The 14,832-nt window shown below is 44.7% G+C and overlaps 1 protein-coding gene across 1 annotated transcript in view; it reads left to right on the top strand.

Moving 5' to 3' along the window:
* Positions 1-12,161: 12,161 nt before the first annotated feature.
* Positions 12,162-14,832, top strand: part of LOC122558947 (protein shisa-5-like) — a 74,524-nt gene continuing 71,853 nt past the window's right edge. Inside the window, exon 1 of the mRNA XM_043707920.1 lies at positions 12,162-12,386. Coding sequence (XP_043563855.1) covers positions 12,323-12,386 — 64 coding nt within the window. The 5' untranslated portion in view covers positions 12,162-12,322. The remainder of the gene's footprint in view (positions 12,387-14,832) is intronic.

The raw sequence follows: 14,832 nt of genomic DNA, 5'->3' as shown, positions 1-14,832 counted from the left end.
TAGTTCTCCCTGTATTCCATGAGATCTAACCTTGCTAACCAGTCTCCATTGGGGAACCTTGTCGAATGCCTTACTGAAGTCCATATAGATCACATCTACAGCTCTGCCCTCATCAATCCTCTTTGTTACTTCCTCAAAAAAAAAACTCAATCAAGTTTGTGAGACATGATTTCCCACGCACAAAGCCATGTTGACTATCCCTAATCAGTGCTTGCCTTTCCAAATACATGTACATCCTGTTCCTCAGGATTCCCTCCAACAACTTGCCCACCACCGACGTCAGGCTCACTGGTCTATAGTTCCCTGGCTTGCCCTTGCCACTCTTCTTAAACAGTGGCACCATGTTGGCCAACCTCCAGTCTTCCGGCACCTCACCTGTGACTATCGATGATACAAATATCTCAGCAAAAGGCCCAGCAATCACTTCTCTAGCTTCCCGCAGAGTTCTCAGGTACACCTGATCTGGTCCTGGGAATTTATCCACCTTTACCCGTTTCAAGACATCCAGCACTTCCTCCTCTGTAATATGGACATTTTGCAAGATGTCATCATCTATTTCCCTACAGTCTATATGCTGGATCCTGGCTCTCTATGGCAACCACCAATCTATGAAGATAGCCTGACTGTCACATTGAGGTGCTCACTATTGTGTGCCCCAAAATGAGGGAAGACATTGCATGAAGCCGTGATAATAATGAGGTTATTGATGGAAAGTGGGGGTAGTTGCAGTGTGTGTGCGCGTGTGTGCGCGAGCAAGGTGCAATCAGAAATTCTCAGGTCCTTCTCATAATGTCTTCACAAAACTTAACATATCTCATATTTTATAAAAAAAAGCTTCAGCCTCTAGCTTCCAACTCAAAACATGAAACTTCCATGATGCTTGAGAATTCATGGAGTTAATTGTTTGCACATAATTTTCTAGTGTGACTGTGGGAAAATATTCACTAAAATTAACAAATGCAAAACTTAATACCCTACATATTAACATTTAGCAATGCAAAGATTGTTCCTTTGGGAATGATGAATAGCTGTCAGCTTAAAGGTTGGCTTCATTGCATGTTTATAAAATCATGAAATGGGATAATGTCAGACACGCATTATGTAATTTCTCATTATGTAATTTTCAAACACCTTTAATGAAAGAGTAAAAGAACCAAACTCCAATTTATATTTTTTGTTTACTATTTTGTTTGTACAAAGACACAGATAAAATTAATCTGTGGATTATTTCTAATTACATTGTCAGAAAAGAATCTTGTCAGATTAAACTAAAAATTGTTACTGTAAACTTTCTTTTTCATTCCTTCCATCACTTTTTAATTGACTACAAACAACCAAACAAACAAATTGATCGAGTTGATTAGCTAACCATTATCAACTTTTGTGGGAAAAGATTATTAAACAGGAGAATTCAATTCACATCATCTATAGTTTTAGCAATATTTATCCTCTGCTGACATTAACCCACATGCAAACACATTAATTATATTGAATATCAACTCATTACCGACTTAAATTATGACACATTTAAGAAATTTGAACTGTCACTCTTTATAAGGAATAATCTCATTTTCAGAATTGGAAACCTTAAGTTAATTTACAAGAATTTATGGTCTCATGGTCTAATTTAGAGTCTTATCTTATAGTCTTATGGTCTAATTTCACAATATCTGGATAAAAGATATTTTTCACAATTTAATAACTGTTTAACTCAATGATTTGAATTTAATTCAGCAATATTTTAAATAACATAACACAAAATAATTAAAATGATCAAAGCAGCATGTGTTCCAGTAAATTATATGGTCTTTAATTTTGTTCTTTTTCCAAAACCTTTATATTAAAGTTAATTATAGCAGAAGAAAAGTAGTGCTGACACAACTAAACAAAATCTTTCTAACATGCTTACACATTGAGGAGGGCAAAGTCAACAGTGACATTGAAATATCTGTGCAGATATTTTAAAGAGACATTACATAAACAACATCAAAAACAGCTTGTAAACAATAAAAATGGGACTAAATCTTTGAAAGGGCATCAGAAACCCCATTGCTGAACACAAGACTCCGCAAAGTGAGAGAAGCAGTTTATTTCAGGGAATGAAGTTTGGTGTAGGATCATGGGAATGATCCTGCAGAGGTAAGAGGCATGGTTAACACGAGGTCAGGCCCAGTGATGTATAACGTTCGGGTATGTGCTACAATCCTGAACAGACACGTGGACTTTATGAATGCTGCAAACTCGCAAATGGTGCAGGAGAATACATTTCTGGCTCCTCAACTTTTCCGAAACCTGTGGGTTCCCCCTCTCCATTAAGTGTTGAAGATACCTCAGAATCTAGGATGGACATGTTGCAGGTTGCTGCCTCGAAGTCTTTGCTACCTGAAGAGAGGAATGAATTTCTTTTGGAGATGCTCTGGGTGCAAGAGGCAAGCTAATATGCATCACATGCTGCCTGTATCAGAGGCAGAGTCGGAGGAACATAACCTAGTGCTAAAATGCCCCGGGAGCAGCTGCAAAAAAAAAACCCAGCCCATGTCCTCAGATGGAGAGGGGGAGAGATGTAGTGATTGTAATGAAGTCAGCCAGGTTTGTATGCCATACATCCCAAAGACCTTGTGGGTCATACTAAACAGTGTATGCTTAACTGTTTGCAACAAGCAATCTACTGACTGTACCAAAACAGCCCACTCTTACTAAATTCGCAACATGGTGCCGAACGTTGGATGTGATTCTACAATTGGACAATATTGGTGAATATTTCTAAATGTGAGAGGAATTATGCTGACAACCAATTAAAGACTGTATGTATATTGGAAGCTGATCAATCAGAGTCAAACTTTAAAAACTCTCCACAGATCCTGTTACCAAACCCCCCTTTTATTTACATGTGGAAAGTCCTTCACCACTGATCCAGCTCCATTAGAGCCAGCTCTCAGAATAAACAGAATTTTTGACACTTTTTTAAATTAAACATTACATTTTACAAGCAATTAGCATTAACAGCTGTATACAGAGAGATAGCAATTTACAAGGGAGAGGAGCAGCAAAGCCAGACCCCAAACCCTACTGTTCAACCAGTTTTCAGGGAAATGAGGACAAACCTAAAATCCCACTTTTAGTCATCACAAATATAGCAGTAACAAATACATACAAAACAGTCCAATTAGATAAGAAACAGTGCATGGAATACAGGTGCCCCCCACCCCCAACAACCCAGCAAGCCACCCATCCTTCCCACCTTCTGGCCATTCTAAGGCAGCCTGCCCTTAGCCCTCTTCCAGCTCTCGGTCCACACTGGGACACCTTCTGGCCACCTCTAGGACAGCCCATCCTGCTTCCCAGCCTCCCTAGGAAAACAGCAATCAGGACGGTCTACCCACCTTCTGGCTTCCCTAACCGCCCTTTGCACTTTCTGGCCACCTCTAGGACAGCCTGCCCCAATACCTGCCTGGGGTGACAGCACAGAGGACGGCCTACCTGCCTTCCGGCTCTCAGTCTGCCCCTACATACCATCGGGCTCTCGCCCACCCTGATGCACCATCCGGCCTGTGAACTGCCCCGACACACCTTCCAGCCACCTCTAGGATACCCCGTCCCCTTACTTGGGATGACAGTGCACAGGGCAGCCTTCCGGATCTCAGCCGCTCTGACACACCTTCCGACCACCTCTAGGACAGCCCGTTCCGACTACCCCTTCTTGGGACGACAGCACTCGGAACCGCCCACCCACCTTCCAACTCTCGGGGCGACCGTGATCAGGGTGCCTACCAACCTTCAGGCTCACAGGATGTCCAACCACCCTCCGGCTCTTGGGGTGACAGCTTTCAGGAACGACCTATGAGCCTCCCAGCTCACAGTAAGGTCCGCCAGACCCTGGGACACACAAGACAGTGCAGGTGATAAACCTAAACAAACAAGATATCAATTATCCGCAAACAGAGTCCCTTCTGGTACACAGAGTCCATTCTCATAAACAGTTCTCTTCAAAATGTAGAGTCCGTTCCCAAGATCAGAGTTCACTCCAGTGTACAAAGTGCATTGACAGAAATAGAGTCTACTCCAATGTGCAGAGTCCATTGCCAAAAACAGAGAACACAACCGGGGGCAGAGTCCAGTCCTGAAGAGAGCGAATGCACACCCCACCCCATAGAGACCTGACCATCCATGGCAAACCAGGCCCACTCATTGCGAAGCTGCAGTTAACTCACAGGGTTTTGTTCGCTCCCAAAGGCAGAGTCTACTCCCAAACCCCAGGATGCAGCAAATGCTCACCTCCCAGCACACACACAGGTGTTCAGTCTTTACAGAAGCCTAGTCCACTAACAAAGGGCCAGGGCTACCCATACAGGAACAACTCATCTGGAAAGATGTATTTTCTGACAAGGGCTCAGTCCAAACATGTGGAAAAAGCAAAGAAAACCAGAATGCAAGGGCTAAGCCCTGCCACAAAATCAACATGGCCCTTTTCTCAAAGTAAAAGTGAAAAGAGTAACACACAGGCTGTAACCAGCCAGTGAAACAACAGTTCCCTAATGAAAATGGAGTTACATCGCAAATGCATTGACTGTGTAGATCAGGCAGTTTAAAAATCAGTCCTCAATAAAGAATACCAGTTAACAAACTAGTTATATAATTAAGCCAGTTTAGGAATCAGGTTTCCTCCAAAAACAATCAGAAACCAACTGTAGCAGTACACACAGGATGTGGGCAGCCAGCTCAGAGTCAGTCCCCTCCCTGACATAAATGGAGAGTCCTTCACCACACACTGACCCAGCTCCCTCAGAGCCAGCTCTCAGAGCAAACAGAACCTCTGACACTGCTGTTTATCTTTTTCCTAGTTTTTAAAAAATTTCATTAAACAGTACAAAATACAGTTTACAATAAACAGAAAGCAGCACTTCACAAAAAAACCCACTATATACAGTGGAAAGGGCAACAAAGCCAAACCCCACCATTCAACTAGTTTTCAGGGAGATGAGGACAAACCTCAAATCCCACTTCCATTCATCACAAAGATAACAGTAACAAACACAGACAAAACAGTGCAATCAAATGAGAAACAGGGCATTGAGCACAGACCCAATATAGCTATAAAAAAGACACACGAGACCCGCCCACACCACATACTGATCAGACCACCCTTGGCTAGCCTTCCTGCAGGACAGTCGTCGGCCTTCCAGTCTCTGGCCACCCTGCATACGGACTGACTTTCCACAGGCCTGCTTTCCTCCAGACTGGTAATCGACCACCCAGCTCCCAGTCGCCGGGCGTACTGACTGGACTACCCCAGCCCACTTTCCTCCAGGACGGACGTCGGCCACCTGCTCCCGGTCATCCTGTGTACTAACCAAACCATCGCCGACCTGCTTTCCTACAGTCGGGCTGTCGGCCTCACGTACTGACTGACCCTCTCCCCCAGCCAGCTTTCCTATGGGCCGGCCATCAGCTGTCCGGATCCCAGCCTCCCTGAGTACTGAGCGGTTCCCCCCCACTCCCCACTCCCGTCGGGCTGCCGTCAGCCGCTTGGCTCAGCCTCCGTGCATACTGACCAGCCTGCCCTAATCCAGCTTTCCTGGAGGATGCTATCAGTTGCCTGGCTCTGCCCAATGACAGGCTCCTCCTGACCTGCTTTCCTCCAGGCCAATCTTCAAACATCTGGCCCCAGCTATCCCGCGTACTGGCTGCCCGTCCCTTGAGCAGCTTTCCTACGAGCACACTGTCGGCTGCCTAGCCCCCAGCCATCCTGCATACTAGCAGACCCCTTGCTCCTGGCCTGCTTTTCCCCAGGCCAGTCATTGACCCTCCAGCTCCTGGTCACCCCAAGTACTGACTAGCCCACCCTGGCCTGCACTCAAACATAAGTAATTACAAAACCCACATACAGTAACAGAATTCACAAAATCCTCAATACAGTTTCCAGTTCAAGGACAGAATCCATGCACGAAGGCAGAGTCCATGCCTGAACTCCAGGATGTTGCAAATGCTAACCTCTCAGCAATACACAGGTGTTCAGTCTCCATAGAGGCCTGAACCTTCAAGGGAGAACCAGGCCCAGTCTCAGGAACCCAGTACATTGTGAAGCTGCAGTTAACTCACAGGGGTTTGGTCCACTCCTGAAGGCAGCGTCCACTCCCAAAGGCAGAGTCCACGCCACACACACAGGTGTTCAGTCTTTAGATGTCTGGTCTATCCAAAAGACCAGGCCTACTCACAGAAACACAGTTCATTGTAAAGTTGCAGTTAACTCTCAGGGATTTGGTCCACTCCAGGATGCAGCAATTGCTCACCTCCCAGCACACACACAGGTGTTCAGTCTTCACAGAGGCCTAGTCACCCACAAAGGGCCAGGCCTACCTATATAGGACTAGATGTATTTTCCTCACAAGGGCTCAGTCCAAACACCAAAAAAGTGAAAACACATTCAAAAGAAAGAAAACTAGAGTGCAAAGGCTGAGCCCTGCCACAAAATCAGAATAGTCCTTCTCTCAAAGTAAAAGAAAAGAGTAACCAACAGGCAGCCAGTGAAACAGCAGCTCCCTAATGAGAACTGAGTTACACCTGAACATTGGATAGGCGTATAGATGAGAATGGAATTGTATAGGTTAGACTAGCTTCAGATTGGTTTCACTTGGCAGCACAACATCAAGGGCTGTAGGGCTTGTACTGCACTGTAATCTTCCATGTTCTATATATGAAACACATTGACTGTGTGGATCAGACAGTTTAGACATCAGTCCTCACTAAAAAAGGTATACCAGTTAACAAACTGGCTATATAATTCAGCCAGTTCAAGAATCAGGATTCCCCCAAATAAAAACAGAAAGCAACACACTAACTGCAGCCCAGTCAGTACAGAGTCAGTCCCCTAAAATGAGGAAATTCTAAATCTCCTGTTTATACCCATCAACCAAGGCTCCCTGTTTGGACCAGATTAATAGCCACAAATACTATGTACTGGCTGATTTTTTACAACCATACAATCTTCCCCTTTCTCCTTCTTTATTCTATCATAGAATAACATTTCCTTTTTCTCGCAAAGCAATTTCAATTTCTTATATTTTCTGCTAGTTTGTAAAATTATCATACTTGTCAGTAGGCTTAACACAATCATTAAAGAGACATCACATACAAAGTGAGATAAAGCCGAAGTTAGTACATACTTAGAGGGTCATAGAGCCATACAGCACAGTAACAGACCCTTTGGTCCAACCAGTCCATGCGGAACATAATCTCAAACTAACTAGTCCCACCTGCCTGGTCCTGGCCCATATTCCTCCAAACCCTTCCGATTCATGTACTCAGCCAAATGTCTTTCAAACATTGTAACTGTACTCAAATTCATCATTTCCTCAGGAACTTTATTCCACATATGAAACACCCTAAAGAATTTGTTTGTCATGTCTTTTTAAAATCTTTCTCCTCTCATCTTAAAAAAGTTCCCCCAGTCTTGAAATCCCCCATCCTAGGGAAAAGACAACTACCATTAACTCTATCTATACCCTTCATTATTGCATGTAAGTTTGCTCACTGAGCTGGAAAGTTCATTTTCAGACATTTTGTCACTGTAGTAGGTAACATCATCAATGAGCCTCCAGTGAAGCTCTAGTGTTAGTGACCTGCTTTCTATTTATGTGTTTAGGTTTCCTTGGGTCAGTGATGTCATTTCCTGTGGTGATGCCATTTCCTGTTCTTTTCTCAGAGGGTGGTAACTGGTGTGCAACTCGATATGTTTGTTGATAGAGTTCCGGTTGGAATGTCATGCTTCTAGGAATTCATGTGCGTTTGGCTTGGCCTAGGATGGATGTGTTGTCCCAGTTGAAGTGGTGTAGTTCCTCATCTGTATGTAGGGATACTAGTGAGAGTGGGTATATCTTTTTGTGCCTAGTTGATGTTCATGTATCCTAGTGGCTAGTTTTCTGCCTGTTTTTCCACTGATGATATTACCTGGTATCGTGACGAAATGTCTAAAACTGAACTTTCTAGCTCAGCGAGCAAACTTACATACAGAACCTGAACCTGAGCTACAAATCTTCTCAAAACTCGCTAACACCTATTGGTGCAATACGCTAAAACTGGCCTGAAAATGAGAAACCAATGCCATCCAACACAGCGCCACCTGCAAACAGCTGTACTTCCTGCACAAATGCCTAAGGAAACAGGTACTACCAAAATGTCTTGAATATAAACCTCACCTTAACAACCCACTAGCCAAAAGAATAACAGAGCAAAATGGCCACAGAATGCTTAAAGAAATGATTAATGATGCCACAGCAGACTTCATTAGTAGAACCAGGAAATTTTGTGTCAAAAACTTTACTCACTACCGCGAATGGACAGACACAGTATAAAAATCCACTGACATTAGACAGTGGCAAACACAGAAGATGAAAATACTAGACCTGCAGAAAAAACTAGACAAACCCACTCAAAATAACATCACAGACAACACAGAAGCATGGATTAAAAAAAAATTACCTGACCAACTCTTAACAGACTCTGAAAAGCCGTCTTAGTAAGAGGATTAAATTACAACTTCCAGGATGCAGACAAGGAAAATTTCTTAGCAGTATTAAAAACAACACTGAAAGACAACAAACTCACAGAAGAAACCCAGCAAACCATTAGACAGACAGTCGCACCAACACTAAGCAGGAAAAAGGAAGAAAACAAACTCAATAAACAAGAAAGGAGATCACTAGAAGGACACAAACAAGATCAAAACATTGTTATCCTACCTGCAGACAAAGGACATTTGACAGTCATTTTAAACTGAAGAGATGACATTGAGAAAGCGAATGCACTGCTTGCAGATACTAACACTTACCAAAAGGTGGCGATAGACCCAAACAAACAGCTAGAGAACCGAATCACAGCCTTACTCAAAACACTTCAGGAATCTGGAAAATTAAATAAGACAGATTTTCAAAAAAATGAAACCAGAAGGATCCAATACACCATGCTTCTATGGATGACCCAAAATTCACAGACCAGGAGCCCTCCTCAGACCCATAGTCTCACAACCTGGAACACCAACATACAGATTAGCCAAGGAGCTACACCATTGACTAAAACACTTAGTAGAAGACTCAGACCACTCCATCCACTCCATCCAAGAATTCCTGAACACCATCAAAGGCACCAAGATAGAAGAGGATGAAATAATGGTCTCCTTTGATGTAACAGCCCTGTGTGCATGTGGGTTTTTGTATGTGTGTGAGTGTGTGTCTGGGGGTTTGTAAGTGTCTGTGAGAGAGAATGTATATATGTGTGTGTGAGTGTAAAGGGGTCTAAGTCTGTGAGAGGGTGCATGTGTGAGTGTGGGAGTGTGTGTGTGTCTGTGTATAGGGGTGTGTGTGTGTGCACGCGCACGCATGCCTAGGAGTGTCTGTGTGTGTGTATAGTGTAATGGTGGTCACCTGTAGTGTGACATGAACCCAAAGTCCCGGTTGAGGCCCTCCCTATAGGTACCAAAATTAACTATCAGCCTCTGCTCGGCCACTTTTCGCTGCTGCCTGTCCCGAAGTCCGCCTTGGAGGATGGTCACCCGAAGGTCCAAGGTTGAATGTCCTGGACCGCTGAAGTGTTCCCCAACTGGGAAGGAACACTCCTGTCTGTTGATTGTTGTGCGGTGCCCATTCATCCGTTGCCGTAGCCTTTGCTCAGTTTCACCAAAGTACCATGCCTCAGGGCATCCTTGCCTGCAGCGTATGAGATGGACAACATTGGCTGAGTCGCATGAGTACCTGCCATGTACAGGGTGGGAGGTGTCCCCACGCTTAATGATGGTATTCATGTCCACACTCTGACACAGGAGCCAAAAAACTATGCCATGTTCTTCGTGACCTGCAATACATTATCAATGAGGATGAGCACCTCGCCAAGACCTTCCCCACACCTCCACTGCTCGCTTTTAAACAACCACCAAACCTCAAACAGATCATTGTTCATAGCAAACTGCCCGGTTTTCAGGACAACTCCATACAACCCTGTCATGGTAGGCGCTGCAAGACGTGGCAGGTACTCATGCGACTCAGCCAACATTGTCTATCTCATACGCTGCAGGCAAGGATGCCCTGAGGCATGGTACATTGGTGAAACTGAGCAAAGGCTACAGCAACGGATGAATGGGCACCGTATAACAATCAACAGACAGGAGTGTTCCTTCCCAGTTGGGGAACACTTCAGCAGTCCAGGACATTCTGGGTGACCATCCTCCAAGGTGGACTTTGGGACAGGCAGCAGCGAAAAGTGGCCGGGCAGAGGCTGATAGCTAAGTTCCATACCCATTGGGAGGGCCTCAACTGGGACCTTGGGTTCATGTCACACTACAGGTGTGCACTATACACACACACAGACACTCCTGCGCACACACACATACACACACAGATCTCCTATACACAGACATGCACACAGACACTCACACACACTCCCACACTCACACATGCACCCTCTCACAGGGTTAGACCACTTTACACTCACACACACATATACACACACACATATACACTCTCTCCCACAGACACTCACAAACCCCCAGACACACACACACACGCTCACACACATAAAAACCCACATGCACATATACCTATATATGTTTGTGGGGTGTATTTGCACTTGCAGAATTACATTGTACTTTGCTCAAAAACTGCATGAATCCATATAAGACTCTGTTAACTCACTTGTTAGATTAGAATCAATCTAAACATTATGGCACAGACAGGGAACACAAGGGGCTAACACCTTCAACATCTCAACATCTTATCTGCGCTGACACCAATTGCTACCGTTATCCTGAGAATGTAACCTTAAAAAAAAGTTTTGTGATTTTCATATGAAAGAAGTGAAACTATCATGGTCATTCCAACAGATGAGAGACTTAACAAACAATCAAGGTATTTTTCAATGTATAATTTCAGTTACATCACATTGTAAACTTTTGCTATAAATGCTGTGTCTTACAATTGTGCACTCCACAAGCACCTGATGAAGGAGCGGCGCTCTGAAAGCTAGTGCTTCCAATTAAACCTGTTGGACTATAACCTGGTGTTGTGTGATTTGTAACTTTATTGGTCAGAGTATTGAGTATAGGAGTTGGGAGGTCATGTTGCGGCTGGATAGGCCACTTTTGGAATATTACGTGCAATTCTGGTCTCCTTCCTATCGGAAGGATGTTGTGAAACTTGAAAGGGTTCAGAAAAGATTTACCACCATGTTGCCAGGATTGGAGGATTTGAGCAATAGGGAGAGGCTGAATAGGCTGGGGCTATTTTCCCTGGAGCGTCGGAGGCTGAGGGGTGACCTGATAGAGGATTATAAAATCATGAGGGGCATCGATAGGGCAAATAGACAATCTTTTCCCTGGGTGGGGTGTCCAGAACTAGAGGGCATAGGCTTAGGGTTAGAGGGGAAAGATACAAAAGGGACCTAAGCGCCAACTTTTTCATGCAGTGGGTGGTATGTGTGTGGAATGAGCTGTCAGAGGAAGTGTTGGAGGCTGGTACAATTGCAACATTTAAAAGGCATCTGGATGGGTATAACAACCGGAAGGGTTTAGAGAGATATGGGCCGGGTGCTGGCAAATGGGACTAGATTAGGTTGGGATATCTGGTCAGCATGAATGAGTTGGACCCAAGGGTCTGTTTCTGTGCTGTACGTCTCTATCACTGATGTGAGCTACCTGGCAATGTAGTTTCCTGATTTATCCCTCTGCTTTTGGACAATGGTAAACTATCTACAGTCTACTGCAAAGCTTTCAAATCTCACAAGTAGCAACATCTGTTTCTCCCAACTCTAGCCTCTTCTGCATGATTGCATCAGCTTCTTATTCACTCTCCTCACTCTAAAAACTGTCTGAATATAAGAAAACTTTTCATCGTGTTACTGAACGAAGATTTACCAGATTGTGGCAGCTAATGCTATAAACAGACGTTGTGGTTTGGCTGGCCAGCAAGCCGTCTCTAACACGGCCTTCTAGATCTGCAACCTCCAAAACAGGGGGCAGCTGGTGCATGGGAACTAATATGCTGTAATTCTTATGTGTGAGCTGTGAGAGGCAGTGTATGAAGTTTTGAGATATTTATGGACATCCCCCTCAGAGATGACTCACTGACGGTCGCTCTCATGACTGGAAGCGATAGTTGGCGAATGCCTGTGTGTGCGGAATATCCGCGGTTCGCCCCCACTCTCCCATTAGAAGGCAGACGGGGGTTCGTGTCCGCTGAGTAGCAACTTGGCTGCGGCTGTTGTCTGTTGAACTTTCCAAGTGTGTGTCCTTTGGGAGTTGCAGTTGAGCAGTTAAAGGGTCTATTTGTCTTACTAAATGGCGTCTACGTGCTCGTTCACTGCTAATGTCCTGTGGTGCACGGTGATACTTTTGCCTGTCGGTGAGTTTTTAAATATCTAAAACATCCGTTTGTAATTATTTGTTTGTTGCAGATTCTTTATCCACTCTTAAGAGCCGGAGCTGTATGGGACTTTGGTTAAGATGTTGTTTAACTCTCCCTTTCTATGCAGCCGCCTTTAATAAATAGGTTTCGTGTTTTTTCCCACACTACTTCTCCCAGATTTTCTTGAATCCAGCACTCATTAGAAAATATATTTTCAAAGTTTGTACCCAAAATAACTCAAGACGGGAAGGAATGGGATCTCATCTGGTGTGCCTGTTGATTAGGGCCAGAGGAGGGGGAAATCGGCCGGAATTAGTATGAGCCATGATGCCCTTTGTAGTCAAATAGTCAACTTGGTCATGTCAAGCCTCCTCCATTCGAAGAACTGACCACTTGGACCAATTGCTGAACCTCTCAACTTGCGAGAGAGGCATACATCATTTTTAAAAAAGGGTCAAAATCAGCTTAAATTGGATGGAGGTGACTATCCATCCAGCAGTTATGTCAGCCTTGGCAACAAGTAAGGAATGCCCTTTGCTCAGGAGCCAAGTGAAGCAGCTCTGCATTTTCTGTAGTGATGGATGTGGCCACACTAATACAAACCATGGATCACATAAAACATGGACTAAGCTGCTGACCCACCAGTGAAATCTATTGGCTGCATTGAATGTGACACTTGAATTGTCTACTTCCCTGACCCTCAATAAATTGCTGAGTTGGCTAGGCATGAATATGTGCTTTATTACCATGTGGCTTTTCTTCCTTGAGCACACAAGTAAACATTGATATCGCTTTTTGATAAGTTGCTGGGTAACAGTTAGAGGTGGGAAGGGGAGGAAGCAGGCAGTGCAGGGATTCCCTGTGGTTGTTCCCCTCAACAATAAGTATACCGCTTTGGATACTTTGGGGGGGGACGGCCTAGCAGGGGTAAGCTGCAGTGACCGGGTCTCTGGCACGAGGTCCGGCTCTGAGGCCCAGAAGGGAAAGGGGGAGAGGAGGAGAGTGCTAGTTATAGGAGACTCTATAGTTAGAGGGACAGACAGGCGGTTCTGTGGACATGGGCATGGTTTGTTGCCTCCCAGGTGCCAGGGTCTGAAACATCTTGGACCGTGTCTTCAAAATCCTTAAGGGGGTGGGTGTGCAGCCAGAAGTCCTGGACTTGTAGTCCAGCAAGTAGGTTACCTGTTTTTCAGGATGTCCAAGAATGTAGGGAGGCTGTGGAGAAGCACTGACAGGGAATACTTGCGGACACAGAGATGTGCTCAAGTGTGTATACTTCAACGCAAGGAGTATCAGAAATAAGGTGGGTGAACTTGAGGCCTCGATCGTTACTTGGGACTATGACGTTGTGGCCATCATGGAAACGTGGATAGAAGAGGGACAGGAATAGTTGTTGGAGGTTCCTGGTTACAGATGTTTCAGTAAGATTAGGGAGGGTGGTAAAAAAGAAGGGGGGCTGGCGTTGCTAATTAGAAATGGTATAACGGCTGCAGAAAGGCATTTCGAGGGGTATCTGCCTTTGGAGGTAGTATGGGCAGAAGTCAGAAATAGGAAAGGAGCAGTCACCTTATTGTGTGTTTACTGTAGGCCCCCCAATAGCAGCAGAGATATAGAGACACAGATTGGGAAACAGATTTTGGAAAGGTGGAGAAGCCACAGGGTAGTAGTCATGGGCGATTTCAACTTCCCAAATATTGATTGGAAGCTCTTTAGATCAAGTAGATTGGATGGGGCGGTGTTTGTGCAGTGTGTCCAGGAAGCTTTTCTAACTCAGTATGTAGATTGTCCGACCAGAGGGGAGGCCATATTGGATTTGGTACTCGGTAACGAACAAGTGATGGGCTTGTTAGTGGGTGAGCATTTTGGTGATGGTGACCACAATTCTGTGATTTTCACCTTGGTTATGGAGAGAGATAGGTGCGTGCACCAGGGCAGGTTTTACAATTGGGGGAAGGGTAAATACGATGCTGCAAGACAGAATCTCAGGAGCATAGGCTGTCAGGGAAGGATGTCGTTGAAATGTGGAACTTTTTCAAGGAACAGATACGACGTGTCCTTGATATGTATGTACCTGTCAGGCAAGAGAGAGATGGTCGTGTGAGGAAACCTTGGTTGATGAGGGAGGTTGAATGTCTTGTAAGGAGGAAGAAGGAGGCTTACATAAGGTTGAGGAAACAAGGTTCAGACAGAGCATTGGAGGGATACAGGATAGCCAGGAGGGAGCTGAAGAAAGGGATTAGGAGAGCTAAGAGAGGGCATGAAAAATCTTTGGCAGGTAGGATCAAGGATAACCCCAAGGCCTTTTATGCATATGTGAGAAACACGAGAATGACGAGAACGAGGGTAGGTCCGATTAAGGATAGTAGTGGGAGACTCTGTATTGAGTCGGAAGAGATAGGAGAGGTCTTGAATGAATACTTTTCTTCAGTATTTACAAATGAGA

The sequence above is a fragment of the Chiloscyllium plagiosum genome, chromosome 18 (genome assembly GCF_004010195.1).
Source record: "Chiloscyllium plagiosum isolate BGI_BamShark_2017 chromosome 18, ASM401019v2, whole genome shotgun sequence".
NCBI lineage: Eukaryota > Metazoa > Chordata > Chondrichthyes > Orectolobiformes > Hemiscylliidae > Chiloscyllium > Chiloscyllium plagiosum.
This window is presented reverse-complemented; position numbering and strand designations above follow the sequence as displayed.